Source organism: Oryx dammah, unplaced genomic scaffold, assembly GCF_014754425.2.
Source record: "Oryx dammah isolate SB20612 unplaced genomic scaffold, SCBI_Odam_1.1 HiC_scaffold_14, whole genome shotgun sequence".
Taxonomy (NCBI): domain Eukaryota; kingdom Metazoa; phylum Chordata; class Mammalia; order Artiodactyla; family Bovidae; genus Oryx; species Oryx dammah.
The window spans coordinates 41,018,329-41,032,236 of record NW_024070198.1 but is presented as its reverse complement, the minus strand read 5'-3'; the positions used below and the strand labels follow the sequence as shown (position 1 = coordinate 41,032,236).

The 13,908-nt window shown below is 35.5% G+C and overlaps 1 protein-coding gene across 8 annotated transcripts in view; it reads right to left on the bottom strand.

Moving 5' to 3' along the window:
* The window catches only part of PLEKHA1 (pleckstrin homology domain containing A1), a 53,908-nt gene that overhangs the window by 27,542 nt on the left and 12,458 nt on the right, over positions 1-13,908 (bottom strand). For 7 of the 8 annotated variants that reach the window (XM_040254941.1, XM_040254943.1, XM_040254938.1 and 4 more), the window contains exons 2-3: positions 6,714-6,874; positions 984-1,040 (exon numbers count right to left, since the gene is read on the bottom strand). In XM_040254941.1, coding sequence (XP_040110875.1) covers positions 984-1,040; positions 6,714-6,854 — 198 coding nt within the window. In that variant the 5' untranslated portion in view covers positions 6,855-6,874. Of the gene's footprint in view, positions 1-983; positions 1,041-6,713; positions 6,875-13,908 lie in introns of those variants that run through there. The other variant, XM_040254946.1, reaches the window with a different exon arrangement.

Sequence of the window (13,908 nt, the reverse complement as noted above, 5' to 3'; positions counted from 1 at the left end):
CTAAATGTCTTAAATTTATAGGAACACTTGAGGTATACTTAAACAAAATTTGTCTTCTGCAAATTTACGTAATAACAATTTGAAAGTAAAATGGTTCCCTTTAAATATGTAATTTTTGTTGACCAAGGACTATTTTATTTTTTGGTCAATGAGGATGAATAGCTCTATAATGATACTGATAACAAAGCTTTTTATTTATCAAAAATATCTTTTTCTTTTAAACAGAGGCATACTTGTAAATTGGTCCTCTGATGAAGATCTTTGCTAATAAATCCCAATATATGCATAATAGTATTTATATGCATATTTTTAAATCATATCTCAAGTCATCACCAAGCTTATTACTTTCTGTAAAACAAAACTATTAATAGTTCCTCAACATCTCTCTATCTCAGTTCCCAAAACACTAATAAAAGATAATAAGAGGGGAAAAACTACCTAATACAAATCTAAATTTTTGAAAAGAAAAATAATAGTATTGCAAAAATTTCTGAAAAGTCAACAAACATGAAAAGAAATTAGTAGAGACAAAGTCAAATGAGGGAAAAATCATCTTTCATCACGAAGATAGTTCATATTCTCCTCAAACTAAGACATAAAGAAACAAAAAGTCAAAGGTAGTGAGATTAAAAATTAGTTTAAATACAGATTTAGAAAAATCTTCACCAGATTTCCCAAAGACAGAACCTATTAACAGATCAATTTCCACTTCTGACATTCATATGCCTAATCATGAAAGCTAATGTTAACTTCCCAATTTGCTACATTCTATCATTTAACTCTGTATTCTTTCTAAATATGATAAAATTTCCTAATTTTACCAAAGAACTTCCTAAACATAGTAATCAGGTACTGTTTTCAGTGTGATATGAACCACAACATCATCTTAAATGACAAAGAGAGGAGTCAGCTCCTTTTACTCATATTCTCATTCTAAGGGATCCTCATTCAAGCGTGAATGTAAGACAACACAGAGAGACTACCTTTGAAATGTAGGTAAGTTTAATGGCGCCAACACGTGATGATCCAGAAGGTAGGTTCTATAAACAAATTATTAACATATAATTAATATCCAACATTACAATTTTTTTTCACATAAAATGTCCTATACACACTAAAAAAAAAGTTAAGAAATCAGATGTTTAGATGTCACACTTTACAAATTAACTTTTCAGTTCAAGTATTTACTAGGTTTGAAATCAAGTGGACAACACGGATTTAACAACACTGAACTCTTTCTGTTCCACCACAACACATTCTGTTATAGCTAAAGGCTATTTTGTTATCATTACATCTAAAATTTCTTCATGAGTTTAACAAACCATAAACAAGATCAGATTTTTTTTCAGAAAGCAATGGGGAAAAAATATTTAGACATAAAACAAATACAAAGGTAAGAAATTTCAAAAGAGTACATATATTACTTTGTTTTATTAAAATTATTAAATCATATATATCACTTTAAAAAGACTGGATTTCCCCCCATTTAAATTATGTTAGTATTTATTACACCATTACTAATCTACATTGATACTATTTTTCAAGAAAATTACTGACACTTTTAAAACAGGGAATGTATATATTGGCACATTCATAAAAAATGTAATTATTCTTCCCTTCTCAAGTTTGGGATATGGTATGGGTCTTAAAAGAAGGAGAATCATTTATGGCTGAGGCTATCAGAAAAGACTCAGTGGAAGAATGAAAAGCACTGAAGCTGGACTTTATAAAGAAAAAGTTCGAAACACAAAGAACAGGAGAGCAAATATTCCAGACAGAGAAACAGATGAGCTTCACCAAGTGGATGAGGATGTTCTGTACTGAAACGGCAAAGAGACTGCTGAGCTGTAAAATGAGGTCACAGGGTTGAAGTAGGAAACAGTGGTTTAGGAACTTAAACTAACAACCTAATCATAGAGGACCTTAAGAAACAAAGTAGCAAGGAATTTATACTGTTAAGACTTGGAGGGAATTCCCTAGCCATGCAGTGTTTAGGTCTCAGTCCTTTCAGTGTGGTAGCTGGGTGTCAATCCCTGGTCAGGGAACTAGGATCCTACAAGCAGCCAAAAAGAAAAAAAAAAAAATATATATATATATATATATATGTATGTATGTATATAAAATTGAAACCATTAAAGAAGCCTTGTAAGCAGTTCTGTAACCAAAACTGTGCTTTAATTAACATGTACTGGACTATAATAATCGGGGAAGGTGGAGATGGGAAAACCAGATAGAAAAATCTGTGAAAAAGTAATAAACATAAAGACTGATAGATGATTTCAAAAGTAAAAGTAAAACAATCTTGATTTTGAAAGCTTCCTCCACTATAGATTAAGGCTCAATTTTTAACTTCCTTTATAATAACATACATCAAAGAAAAAAAAAATCTATGGGTTTATTCTCATGAATGATTAGGAGATACCTGTCTTAAACCTCTGTAAGCTTAGTGGAAACAGTTAATGATATGGAAGCCTAGACATTTAAAAGACGGGATTCTCAAACACAAACTGATTATTGTTTACAGGGACAAATCTTTTCAAAACTGTCACTTCTATACAGAGTAAAACTGTGTTATGTTTTGCTTTAAACTCCAGACTATATATTGATATAAGCTTCCAAATTTATATCATAATATGTACATAAAATTATAACTTTTAATGTGTATCTTTAAATGGTTGTCCTTATACAAAATGTTTTATGTTTAAAGGGTTTTTTCTTTTCAATTTGGATAAGGAAATGAAGTGTTAAAACATCTTCAAGCTCTTCTAACCACTATCAAAGAGTTTTTTTTCCCAAATACTGCTATTCCACAATTTGAAATCAATATTTTTCTTTTAAGTCCTCCATAATTCTATCATTTGAACTTGCCGAATACAGCTCTAATCCCATGGGTGAGAAAACGAAATGAGCAACTATGTCCTGAATGTATGACATAAAGGGTCATAGATTAGTGACACAGTACAATGAAATATAAGTACCTGGCAGATAAAGGATATTCAAAATACCTGGTTTCTACAAAGTGGTATGATAGCTGCCAATTTCAATCAGAAAAGAAGTGGGTTTCAAATCTGTCACTTGACAATGAACAAGAAATAATAAACTAGTATGACATTTAAGATAAAAAGAGAAACAAACTATTTATTCTTATGAGTTCCTCTACTCATTTTGCAAAAATCCTCTTTCAGGTTTTTTCAAATTCACTTTCTAATAAAGCTACTTAATTAATTCTCCACCATTTCTCACACCACCAAAACACAGAAAGCCCCAAACTGATTCTCTAGTAATACTCTAGAACGGATTTTTAAACCAATGGTTAATGTAAAGAAAGCAGTGATCAGAGGAAGAATGGCTCCCTAAGGACAGGCTATTAAAATCAGTAAAACAGTGTTACAGCATGTAACATATGCAACCAGGTTGAATCATATGAAATCACCGTTTTTTCTTAGTAGATCAAAATGGTAGTAAAATGGCAATTTCATGTGGTTCAACGACAATAACCTTAGCAAGACATTTTACTAAAGTTTTCATGAAGAGGTATGTCTTAATACATTTTAAAGTGACACAAAGCTGGTATTGAAGGCTAATACACTGGATGATAGAACGCAGATTGTAAAAGATTCTTATCAGTTGGAATGAAGAGATAAAATTATTAAGAAAAAACTGAATAAAAAGACAGATTTAAAATTCTGCACTCCATTCAAAACAACATGGGCTAATTAATTACACCACAGAAATCTGGCTTTAAAAAAAAGAGTTCATGTGAAAGAAATCTAGCTAAGTACACACTTTAACATATATCCTCCCTGCTACAGCCAAAGCCAACTGTCTTCCAGGTACGCCACAGGGTTCCTTACTTTGATTTCCTGCCCCGCGCTATTGGGTGAGCACTGAATACCCATTTCTTCACATCCTGGCCAAAATCATACTCTTTCTTCTGAGTCAATTTCAAATGTTACTACCACTCCTGGGAAGACTTTCACTCCCTCTGCCAGCTACAATCACAACTTTCCTCTGAAGTCCAAGTTCATGGTTCCTTTGGTGTAATACACATATTCTATTTTGTTCTTTTCCTTTAGTTCTGTTTAAGTGGAAAGTACTGGCAAAAGGAGAAATTCTAAGGAGAAGAACCTATTATATAAAGACAAAGAAACAATCAAGCAGTTGTAAAAAACATTCAGGAGAAGCTATACAAGAGTCAACCAGATCTTATGAAAGAGACAAATCAAGGGAAGCTCACAGGTAGAACTGAGCGATGGCTTGTGTGGGGAGGAAAATCAGAAATCTGTCACTTGAAAAAAAAAAAAAAAAAAGAAATCTGTCACTTGAATCTAGTAAACTGTAATCAGAGGGAGTCAAGAGGGGCCAATTTACTCCCCACCTTGGAAACGTGGAGTGGGATTGTGCTACAGATTAAGAGATGGGCAATAAAAAGGGGGAAATGGATTCACGTTTTTTTAAAAAAGGAAAAAAACAAGGTAAACATGAACTTTGGATTTCTGCTGACTTGCTCCTTCTCCCAATGACTCTGGTCAAGTAAATAAAGGTATTAATCATGTGGCTGCACAGACATGTTACTATCACCCAAGGAAGTTGGTCACACTCAGAGATAAGGGAGTAAAACAGGGTATCAATGAGTTCAATAAAGACAAGGGCAGAGAAGACACAGTTTCTAGCAAAAAAAGCCTCATACAAGGTCAGCAATCAAATAATGTAAACTGAATTAAAATATAAATAATCCTCCAAAAGTTGAGAGGCTGCATGTGGATATAGGACCAAATGTATAGAGAATCAGAGGGTAAAAGTAGATCAATAAATAGAAGATACAAAGAACTAGATTTTGGCATACAAAACAATAATTAAAGCTGTCTCAAATATAATAAATACCTTTTAGTAATGTGTAGTTCAAACAACAGAGTGAACATCAGGGATAAATGGGTCTCTTGCATTAAGGAGGAGACTGAATCAGAAAAATTAGTTTGAAGTTTATAATTTCTTTTAATTATCAGTAGAAGTGGTCAGTACTATCTGGTATAGTAAATGATAAATGGATAAACTTCAAACCCAACATATATGACATATTTTCTAAAATAATGGCTGATGATAAACTTTCAGTTACATTGTGTGAGCTTGTGTACATTATAAACCCCTAGAGGCCTTGATTATCACCTTATTACCTTTCATATAAGAGAATATTTTTAAAAAACCTATCACTATCAAGCTCCAATTCACCACCTCTCCTTGGTCTGTCCCCATTAGAAGAGATGATGAGGGGATGTTTGCTTCCAGACTGGACTTGCTTTTCACAAAGTCCTGCTGGGATTACTCAGAACCCTGTGGCCTGTAAGGGTACTATCAACTTACTACTTCTTCAATTATCAAGTATTTATCCTATTCTCTTTTTTTTCTTTGATTTTTTTTTTACTGAAGTATAGTTGATCTACAATGCTGTGTTAATTTCTGCTGCAAATATATACATATATATATATACATGTGTGCAGAAAATGAACATATTATCTGCATGAATGAAGAAAATGAAAGAAAATGAATTCATTTTTATATTCTTTTCCATTATGGTTTATCTGAAAGTATTAAATATAGTTCCCCACAACTCAAATTCTATAAGAACAAATATAAATGTATTAGCAATATGCATTTTGCCTTATCTAAAATCAATATTGAAGAGAAAAAGAATACCACACTCATTGTTAGGGGCTCTGGTTCCTTCTCTGTGAAACAGAACAGAACCTCCTACCAGTCCCTGCTCTCCTCAACTTTTCATTCCTCACCTGTAGAGGTCATCCCCTAGATCAGATCAGCTTTGAAGTTTGCTAGGGACTCATCTCTTGCTTTGCACATACTTCCTTGCAATATACATCTCAATTTGAATTAAGAGTTTCATGGGTAAAGAAAATTTAAAACTACTCAACAGATGATCTCCAGGCCAAGGCCTCTCACAGATCATAAAAATGGGATTCTAATTTTTAACAGATGACATCTGCCCCCAATAATTTGAAAGTAACCAAAAAAAAAAACAACAAATTCACAAATGGCTGTCACTCAAATCTGACACTAAAAGATGAAAGGACTACACAAGTGCAAGAGTGTCAACTTGGTTAAGCAGCTTATTTACCAGAAGACAGTACTCTTGCCTGGAAAATCCCATGGGCGGAGGAGCCTGGTAGGGTGCAGTCCATGGGGTTGCGAAGAGTGGGACTAAGCAACTTCACTTTCACTTTTCACTTTCATGCCTTGGAGAAGGAAATGGCAACCCACTCCAGTGTCCTTGCCTGGAGAATCCCAGGGACGGGGGAGCCTGCTAGGCTGCCATCTATGGGGTCGCACAGAGTCGGACACGACTGAAGCGACTTAGCAGAGCAGCAGTAGTCTCTATCTTAGAGACAGTATCTTAAATCTAAATAATCCAAAAACTCTTCTACCAGAGTTAGAGTTGTTTCTCCCAAGGAAGGAAAAACACACACATGCCTAAATTTTTATCAAATAAACTGAGCTTCATCTTCTGAACTTTAACACAGTAGGATTTGGGGGTACAGGGCAAGAAGAATAGTAGAAATAAGTAGTCAGTAGAAATAAATTTAAACATATGTTGTTTAGGAAGACAAATCCTAACACCTGAATAGTATGTCAAATACTTTAATAATTAATAATTAAAATCCATATGCTTTTGAAGTGGGAACCTTTTGGATTTTACAAACCTGTGGATTATCCATGTACCATACAAAACTATCTTCTCTAGTATCCAGTATGAAGTACCTCCGAAGAAACTTCCCACTGTTTTCATTTTCTTCAATGTCTAGAAAACCACAAATGCGATTCTGACGATCCACATAAGGCATTTCTGGGCTTGAACATTACACTGTAAAAAAAAATTAGCAGTTTAAGTACTTCTCAGTGGAGTTCAAGCACAAAATATGCTATGGTACAGTTTATTCAACAAAGAGCCTACCTTCCAACATTAGTTGGGAGCTGATTAATGTGAATACATAAAAGCAAGGGCAAAAGTCACCTGAAATTAAGTTTACTGTGAGTGGTTACTATATGCAACTGTACACTGATGGAGACAAAAGAGAGCTATTCATCTCAGCTGAATAATTTACTTACTTTTTTCCCCATGAGTAGGCACCATCATCCCCTCTTCATGTTAACAGATAAGAAATTTAACACTGAGTAGGGGAAGTGACTTTCCAAAATTTGTGAACTAGTAGGTAATGAAACAAAACATGAACCAAGATTCTTGGACTCTAGAGTTTATATCTTAATCTTCCCATCCAAAACCCTTAGAATTATTAAACCAAAATGAATCAAAATAAAGTAAGCTAACATGATAAAAAGAGAGATAAGCAGGTATTCTATGCTTAGTAACTCAGTCATGTCTGACTTTTTGCAATACCATGGACTGTAGCCCACCAGGCTCCTTGTCCATGGGGATTCTCCAGGCAAGAATACTGAAGTGGGTTGCCATGCCCTCCTCCAGGGGTTCTTCCCAACCCAGGGATCAAATACAGGTCTGCCACATTGCAGGTGGATTCTTTACTGTCTGAGTCACCAGTAAAGCAAGTATTATGTGCCTCCTAACAGAAGACACAACATCAGCAATGAAGTGCATATAAAAAAGTTTTATCTCAATCTGATCAAGTCTTTAGCTTTCTGTAAGGTCAACTCATAATGCATAGAAAATAAAGACCACAGAGGAACATATCAAACTGCACCACAGTTATTCAATCAGCAAAAGTGGAAAACATTAGGACCAAAAGTCCATTTTATTCAGCAAATAAATTATTATAGGAAAAAGAGAGAAGAGAGAAGTTACAGATGAAAAGGAACTTCAGAGGCAATATCATATTTTGATTCTGAAGGACTGAAATTTTTGTTGTGTTGATTAAAGTTAAAAACCATAACTTGGGTAAAAGGCAATGTTTCCATCCATTTTTCTCTAGAACTATAGATATGTGATTCCCTCCTGATGTGATGCAAATCTCTAGATTGTTCTTACTCTGGTCCTTCTAGAGCCAGTGTCAACATCTTGTGACAGATTGAATTATTTATGTAACTAGTTCTTCCTTAAACTCATGGTGAAAATTCAGTTAGAATATGCCCTGATACACTGCCTATCTAAATCACTTATCTGTATGCAGCTAGAGAAATGGTGAAATACACCAAAATTTTTTAAACAAAACTATCCATTAATTTGTATACATGTATTACCATAAATCTGATACTTGGAGATAATTTTTTAATAAACTTACCCAAAGTTTTTAAAAACTTCTAAAATGTAACCAAACTTGAAAAATCAACACACTATGCTAACACATATTAACAGGTAAAAACTATCAACTTGTGTGGTATACTGCTATGAAGAAAGACACAGGCCAAAGGAACAGAATTAAGAGTCCAGAGACAAACCTATACATCTGTGGCTGATTTTCAACAAGGGTGTCAATACCATTCAATGGGAAAGAAAAGCCTCTTTAACAAACAGGGCTGGGACAACTGGCTATTCATACGAAACTTATTTTTTTACTCTCTGTCATGTCAGACTCTTTGTAACTCCTCCTCTGTCTCCAGACAAGAATACTGGAGAGCGTTGCTATGCCCTCCTCCAGGGGATCTTCCCAACCCAGGGATTGAAGCCAGGTCTCCTGCATTGCAGGTAGATTCTTTACCACCTGAGCCACCAGGGAAGCCCTATTCATATGCTTTAGAATTAAACTGGACCCCTATCTTACAGGGCTTCCCTGAGAGCTCAGTTGGTAAAGAATCTGCCTGCAGATGGTGGACACATGTCCACCCATGGCTGATTCTTGTCAATGGATGGCCAAAACCACCACAATATTGTAAAGTAATTCAGTTCAATTCAGTCACTCAGTCATGTCCAACTCTTTGTGACCCCATGAATTGCAGCATGCCAGGCCTCCCTGTCCATCACCAACTCCCGGAGTTTACTCAAACTCATATCCATCAAGTCGGTGATGCCATCCAGCCATCTCATCCTGTCATCCCCTTCTCCTCCTGCCCCCAATTCCTCCCAGCATCAGTGTCTTTTCCAATGAGTCAACTGTTTGCATGAGGTGGCCAAAGAATTGGACTTTCAGTTTTAGCATCAGTCCATCCAAAGAAATCCCAGGGCTGATCTCCTTCAGAATGGACTGGTTGGATCTCCTTGCAGTCCAAGGGACTCTCAAGAGTCTTCTCCAACACCACAGTTCAAAAGCATCAATTCTTCGGCGCTCAGCTTTCTTCACAGTCCAACTCTCACATCCATACATGACCACTGGAAAAACCACAGCCTTGACTAGATGGACCTTTGTTGGCACAGTAATATCTGTGCTTTTCAATATGCTATCTAGGTTGGTCATAACTTTCCTTCCAAGGAGTAAGCGTCTTTTAATTTCATGGCTGCAATCACCATCTGCAGTCATTTTGAAGCTCCCCAAAATAAAGTCTGACACTGTTCCCACTGTTTCCCCATCTATTTGCCATGAAATGATGGCACCAGATGCCATGATCTTCATTTTCTGAATGTTGAGCTTTAAGCCAACTTTTTCACTCTCCTCTTTCACTTTCATCAAGAGGCTTTTTAAAGTAATTAACCTCCAATTAAATTAATTAAAAAAGAAAAAAGAAATCTGCCTGCAATGCAGGAGATCCCAGTTCGATTCCTGGGTTGGGAAGATCTGCTGGAGAAAGGGATAGGCTACCTCCTCCATTATTCTTGGGCTTCCCTTGTGGCTCAGCTGGTAAAGAATCCACCTGCAATGAGGGAGACCTGTGTTTGATCCCTGGATTGGGAAGATCCCCTGGAGAAGGGAAAGGTTACCCACTTCAGTATTCTGGCCTGGAGAATTCCATGAACTGTACAGTCCATGGGGTCACCAAGAGTCGGATATGACTGAGCAACTTTCACTTTCATATCTTACACCATATACAAAAAATAACTCAAAATGAATTAATCAAAATATAACAGCTAAACTACAAAACTTTAGGAAAACAGAAGAAAATCTGTGACCTTGGATTTGGCAATGAATTCTTATATATGACACTGAAAGCACAAGCAACAAAAGAAAAAATAAGACAAATTGGACTTCACAAAAATTTAAAAAATTTTTGCATCAAAGGACATCAGGAAAATGAAACAAAACCCTATAGAATGGGAAGAAATATTTGAAGTCACAGTCTAATATCCAGAATATACCAAAAAGCTCTTAAACTCAACAACAAAAGTACAAATCCAGTTTAAAAATGGACAAAGGACTTAAAAAGACATTCCTCTCAAAGAAGAGAAGCAAATGGCCAACCAGAACACAAAAAGATGCTCGAATTATCTGTCACTAGGGAAACGTAAACCAAAAGCACAATGAGCTACCACTTCACACCCACTAGAATGGATATAATTAAGAGAGGAAAATAATAAGTATCGGCAAGGAAGTAGAGAAATTGGAACCCTCCTACATTGCTGGTGGGAATGTAAATGGCACAACAGCTGCATCAAACAGTTTGGTGAGTCTTCAAAAGTTAAACACAGAACTACCATGTGACTCAGCATCTCCACTCCCAGGTATATATCCAAAAGAAGTAAAACACTTATACATGAACTTATGCTTACACTTATACTCAACTTATACTCACTTATACATGAACATTGACAGCAATACTAACAACAAGAGCCAAAAAGTGGACAACCCATGTCCATCAACATGTATAATACATACAATGGAATATTATCCAGACACAGAAAGGAATGAACTATCAATACTTTCAGTCAAATTCCAAGATATTTTATAAAAACTGATGAGGTGATTCTATTCTGTACATTGAAATGCAAAGACCTAGAAAAGCTAAATCTATTTTCCAAAGAACAGACTTATACTACTTGATTTCAAGACTAACCATAGAGCTACAGCAATAAAGATAGTGTAGATTGGTAAAAAGATAACAATAAAAACAGGGAACAGAACATCATCCAGAAACAGACTCATATATATACTGTCAACAGATTTTCAACAGATGTCAATGCAATTCCAAACATCTTCAATAAATGATGTTGGAACAATTAGTAAGTCATGTGGGAAAAAATTAACTTGAAATGGATTGGAAACCTAATATACAATTAAAATTCTAATACATTTATATATACACATATATAAAATATATACCAATATATATTTTATGAATATATGGGATTCCCAGGTAGCTCAGTGATAAAGAATCCACCTGTCAATGCAGGAGATTCAGGAGATGTGGGTTGGATCCCTGAGTTGGGCAGATCCCCTGGAGGAGGAAACGGCAACACACTCTAGTATCCTTGCCAGGAAAATCCCAAGGACAGGAGAGGGCTACAGTCTGTGGGGTTGCACAGACTCGGACACGACTGAGCGTGCACACACATACATGAACATATACATATATGAATGAAAGTCTTCATGACCTTAGGGTTAGATAAAGATTTCTTAGGTAAGACATGAAGAGCTAAACCATAGACATGGTTAATATAATGGACTTAATAAAAATTAAAAACTGCTCTTTGAAAGACACCAGTAAGAAGTCAAATGAAGAGCTGCAGAACATGAGAAAATATTCAGTACACATGTATCTATCACATAACACATATCCAAAAATAGGCAAGGAACTATTACAATAAGACAAACAAAGAAATTGGAAAATAGGCAAAAAAAATCTGGACAAGTCAACAAAGAAGACAATGGTTTTTTAAAAATAATAAAAAGGGAAAAGACATACAAATAATAACTAAGCATATGAAGATGCTCATCGTCATTAGTCAAGAAGATGTTACAAATAACACCTGTGAGATACCACTGCCCACCTACTAGAATGGCTACAACAAAAACAAAACCCTGGCAATACCTAATGCTGCCGAGAATGTCAAGCAAATGAACACTGTCTCACATTACTGAAGAGAATGCAAAGTGGCAAAGCAACTTGGGAAGACACTTTGGCAGTTCCTTAGAAAGTTATACCTACCCTTAACAATACCACCCCGCAATCCCACTCCTAGGCATTTATCCCAGTGAACCGCAATCTTACGTTTACACAAAGTGAAGTGAAAGTGAAAGTCGCTCAGTTGTGTCCAACTCTTTGAGACCCCATGGACTATGCAGTCCATGGGATTCTCCAGGCCAGAATACTGGAGTGGGTAGCCTTTTCCTTCTCCAGGGGATCTTCCCGACCCAGGGATGGAACCCAGTCTCCTGCACTGCAGGCAGATTCTTTACCAGCTGAGCCACCAGGAAAGCCCATCTATATGCAAATGTTTAAAATGACATTGTTCATAATTGGCAAAAAGCAGAAACAATCCAAATGTTCTTTAACTGGTAAATGAAGACACTGTGTTACATCCCATACAGTGAATACTACCTAGCAAAATAAAGGAACAAAGCAGAGATATATATGTGTGTAAATGCCAGATGCATTTTGCTAAGTGAGAGAAGTCAGACCACAAGGCTACAGGGACAGAGAACAGATCAGTGACAGTGGCTGACTTCAAAGGGTAATTTATGGAGTGACGAAACTGTTCTGATCATGACTGTGATAGGACACACAACCATGCACTTATCAAAAATAGGAGGCTCACACACCACAGAGTGAGCTGTACTGCATACAAAGGAAAAAAAAAAACAACCTACAGTGATATAAAGCAGACAACAGTTGCTAGGGCTTGTGATAGGCGTGACTACAAAAGAACACTAGAGAAAAAATTTTTTGGCAACATAGATGTTGCATATCTAGACTGTGGTACAGCTTAAACAATTACATGCATCCATCGAAACTTATAGAACTGTACAATAAAATGGGTAAAATTCACTGTATGTAGCATTATCCTCAGTAATGGTGATATGTTCTTGAAACATATACACTCACCCAGAATGGCTAAAATTAAAACAGACTGACACCATCAAATATTGTCAAAGGTGTGGTGCATCCAGAATTTATGTATTGCTGATGAGAATGTAAAATGGTACAAGAACTGTGGGAAAAGTTCTGGCAATAAAACCAAACATACACCTAACCCAGCCATTCTATTCCTAAGTATTTACTCAAGAGAAATGAAAGTATATTCACACAAAGAGTAATTCATAAATATTCATAGCCGCTTTATTCATAATAGCTCCAAACCAGAAACAACACAAATGTCCATCAAAAGGTGAATAGACTTTGAAAACAGTATATTTATAGTATGGAATAGCACTCTACAATATAAAGGAACTCGTAATGCATGCAACAATATGGTCAAAACTCATCAATTGTTAACTTTAAAAGTTTAGTTTATGTGCTTTAACTCCAAAAATTTTTTTTAAATCCAGAACAAAAAATTCACTGATAAATGTGACTACAAATAATTAAAAAAAAAATATTCTGTGTGGCAAGTCCTGATAGTAAGTCAAAATCAGTGGAAAATACTTGCACCTTACATGACAAAAGGCTAATCTCCCTAAAATTTCGCTTGCAAAAAATGTCAAGGGAAATATATCAAAACTTCAATAGAAAAATCAGTTAAGACATGAACAGATATTCCACAAGGAAAAACATAAAAATGACCCTTAAATATATGAAGAGATGCTCAACTTCACTCATATAACAAAATCCCAAAATAACATACAGAGATATAGCAGACATTGCTATTGACATCACAAAAAAAGGCAACAGACTTCATGTGCCTCCTTGTGGAATTTATACCATCTATCATTTATGTGGGAAAAAAAGTGTAAAAATACCCAAATCAAGATCTAACTACCAATTTATAGGAAACAGAGAAGACAGAGAAAAGAACATGTTCAACTATATCAGAGATTCAAATAGAAAAAATTCACACTCTTGAAGTTTCTCAGGACAAACAACCTGGTTTCTTCAGAAATAAATTTCAAAGGAGCAGCG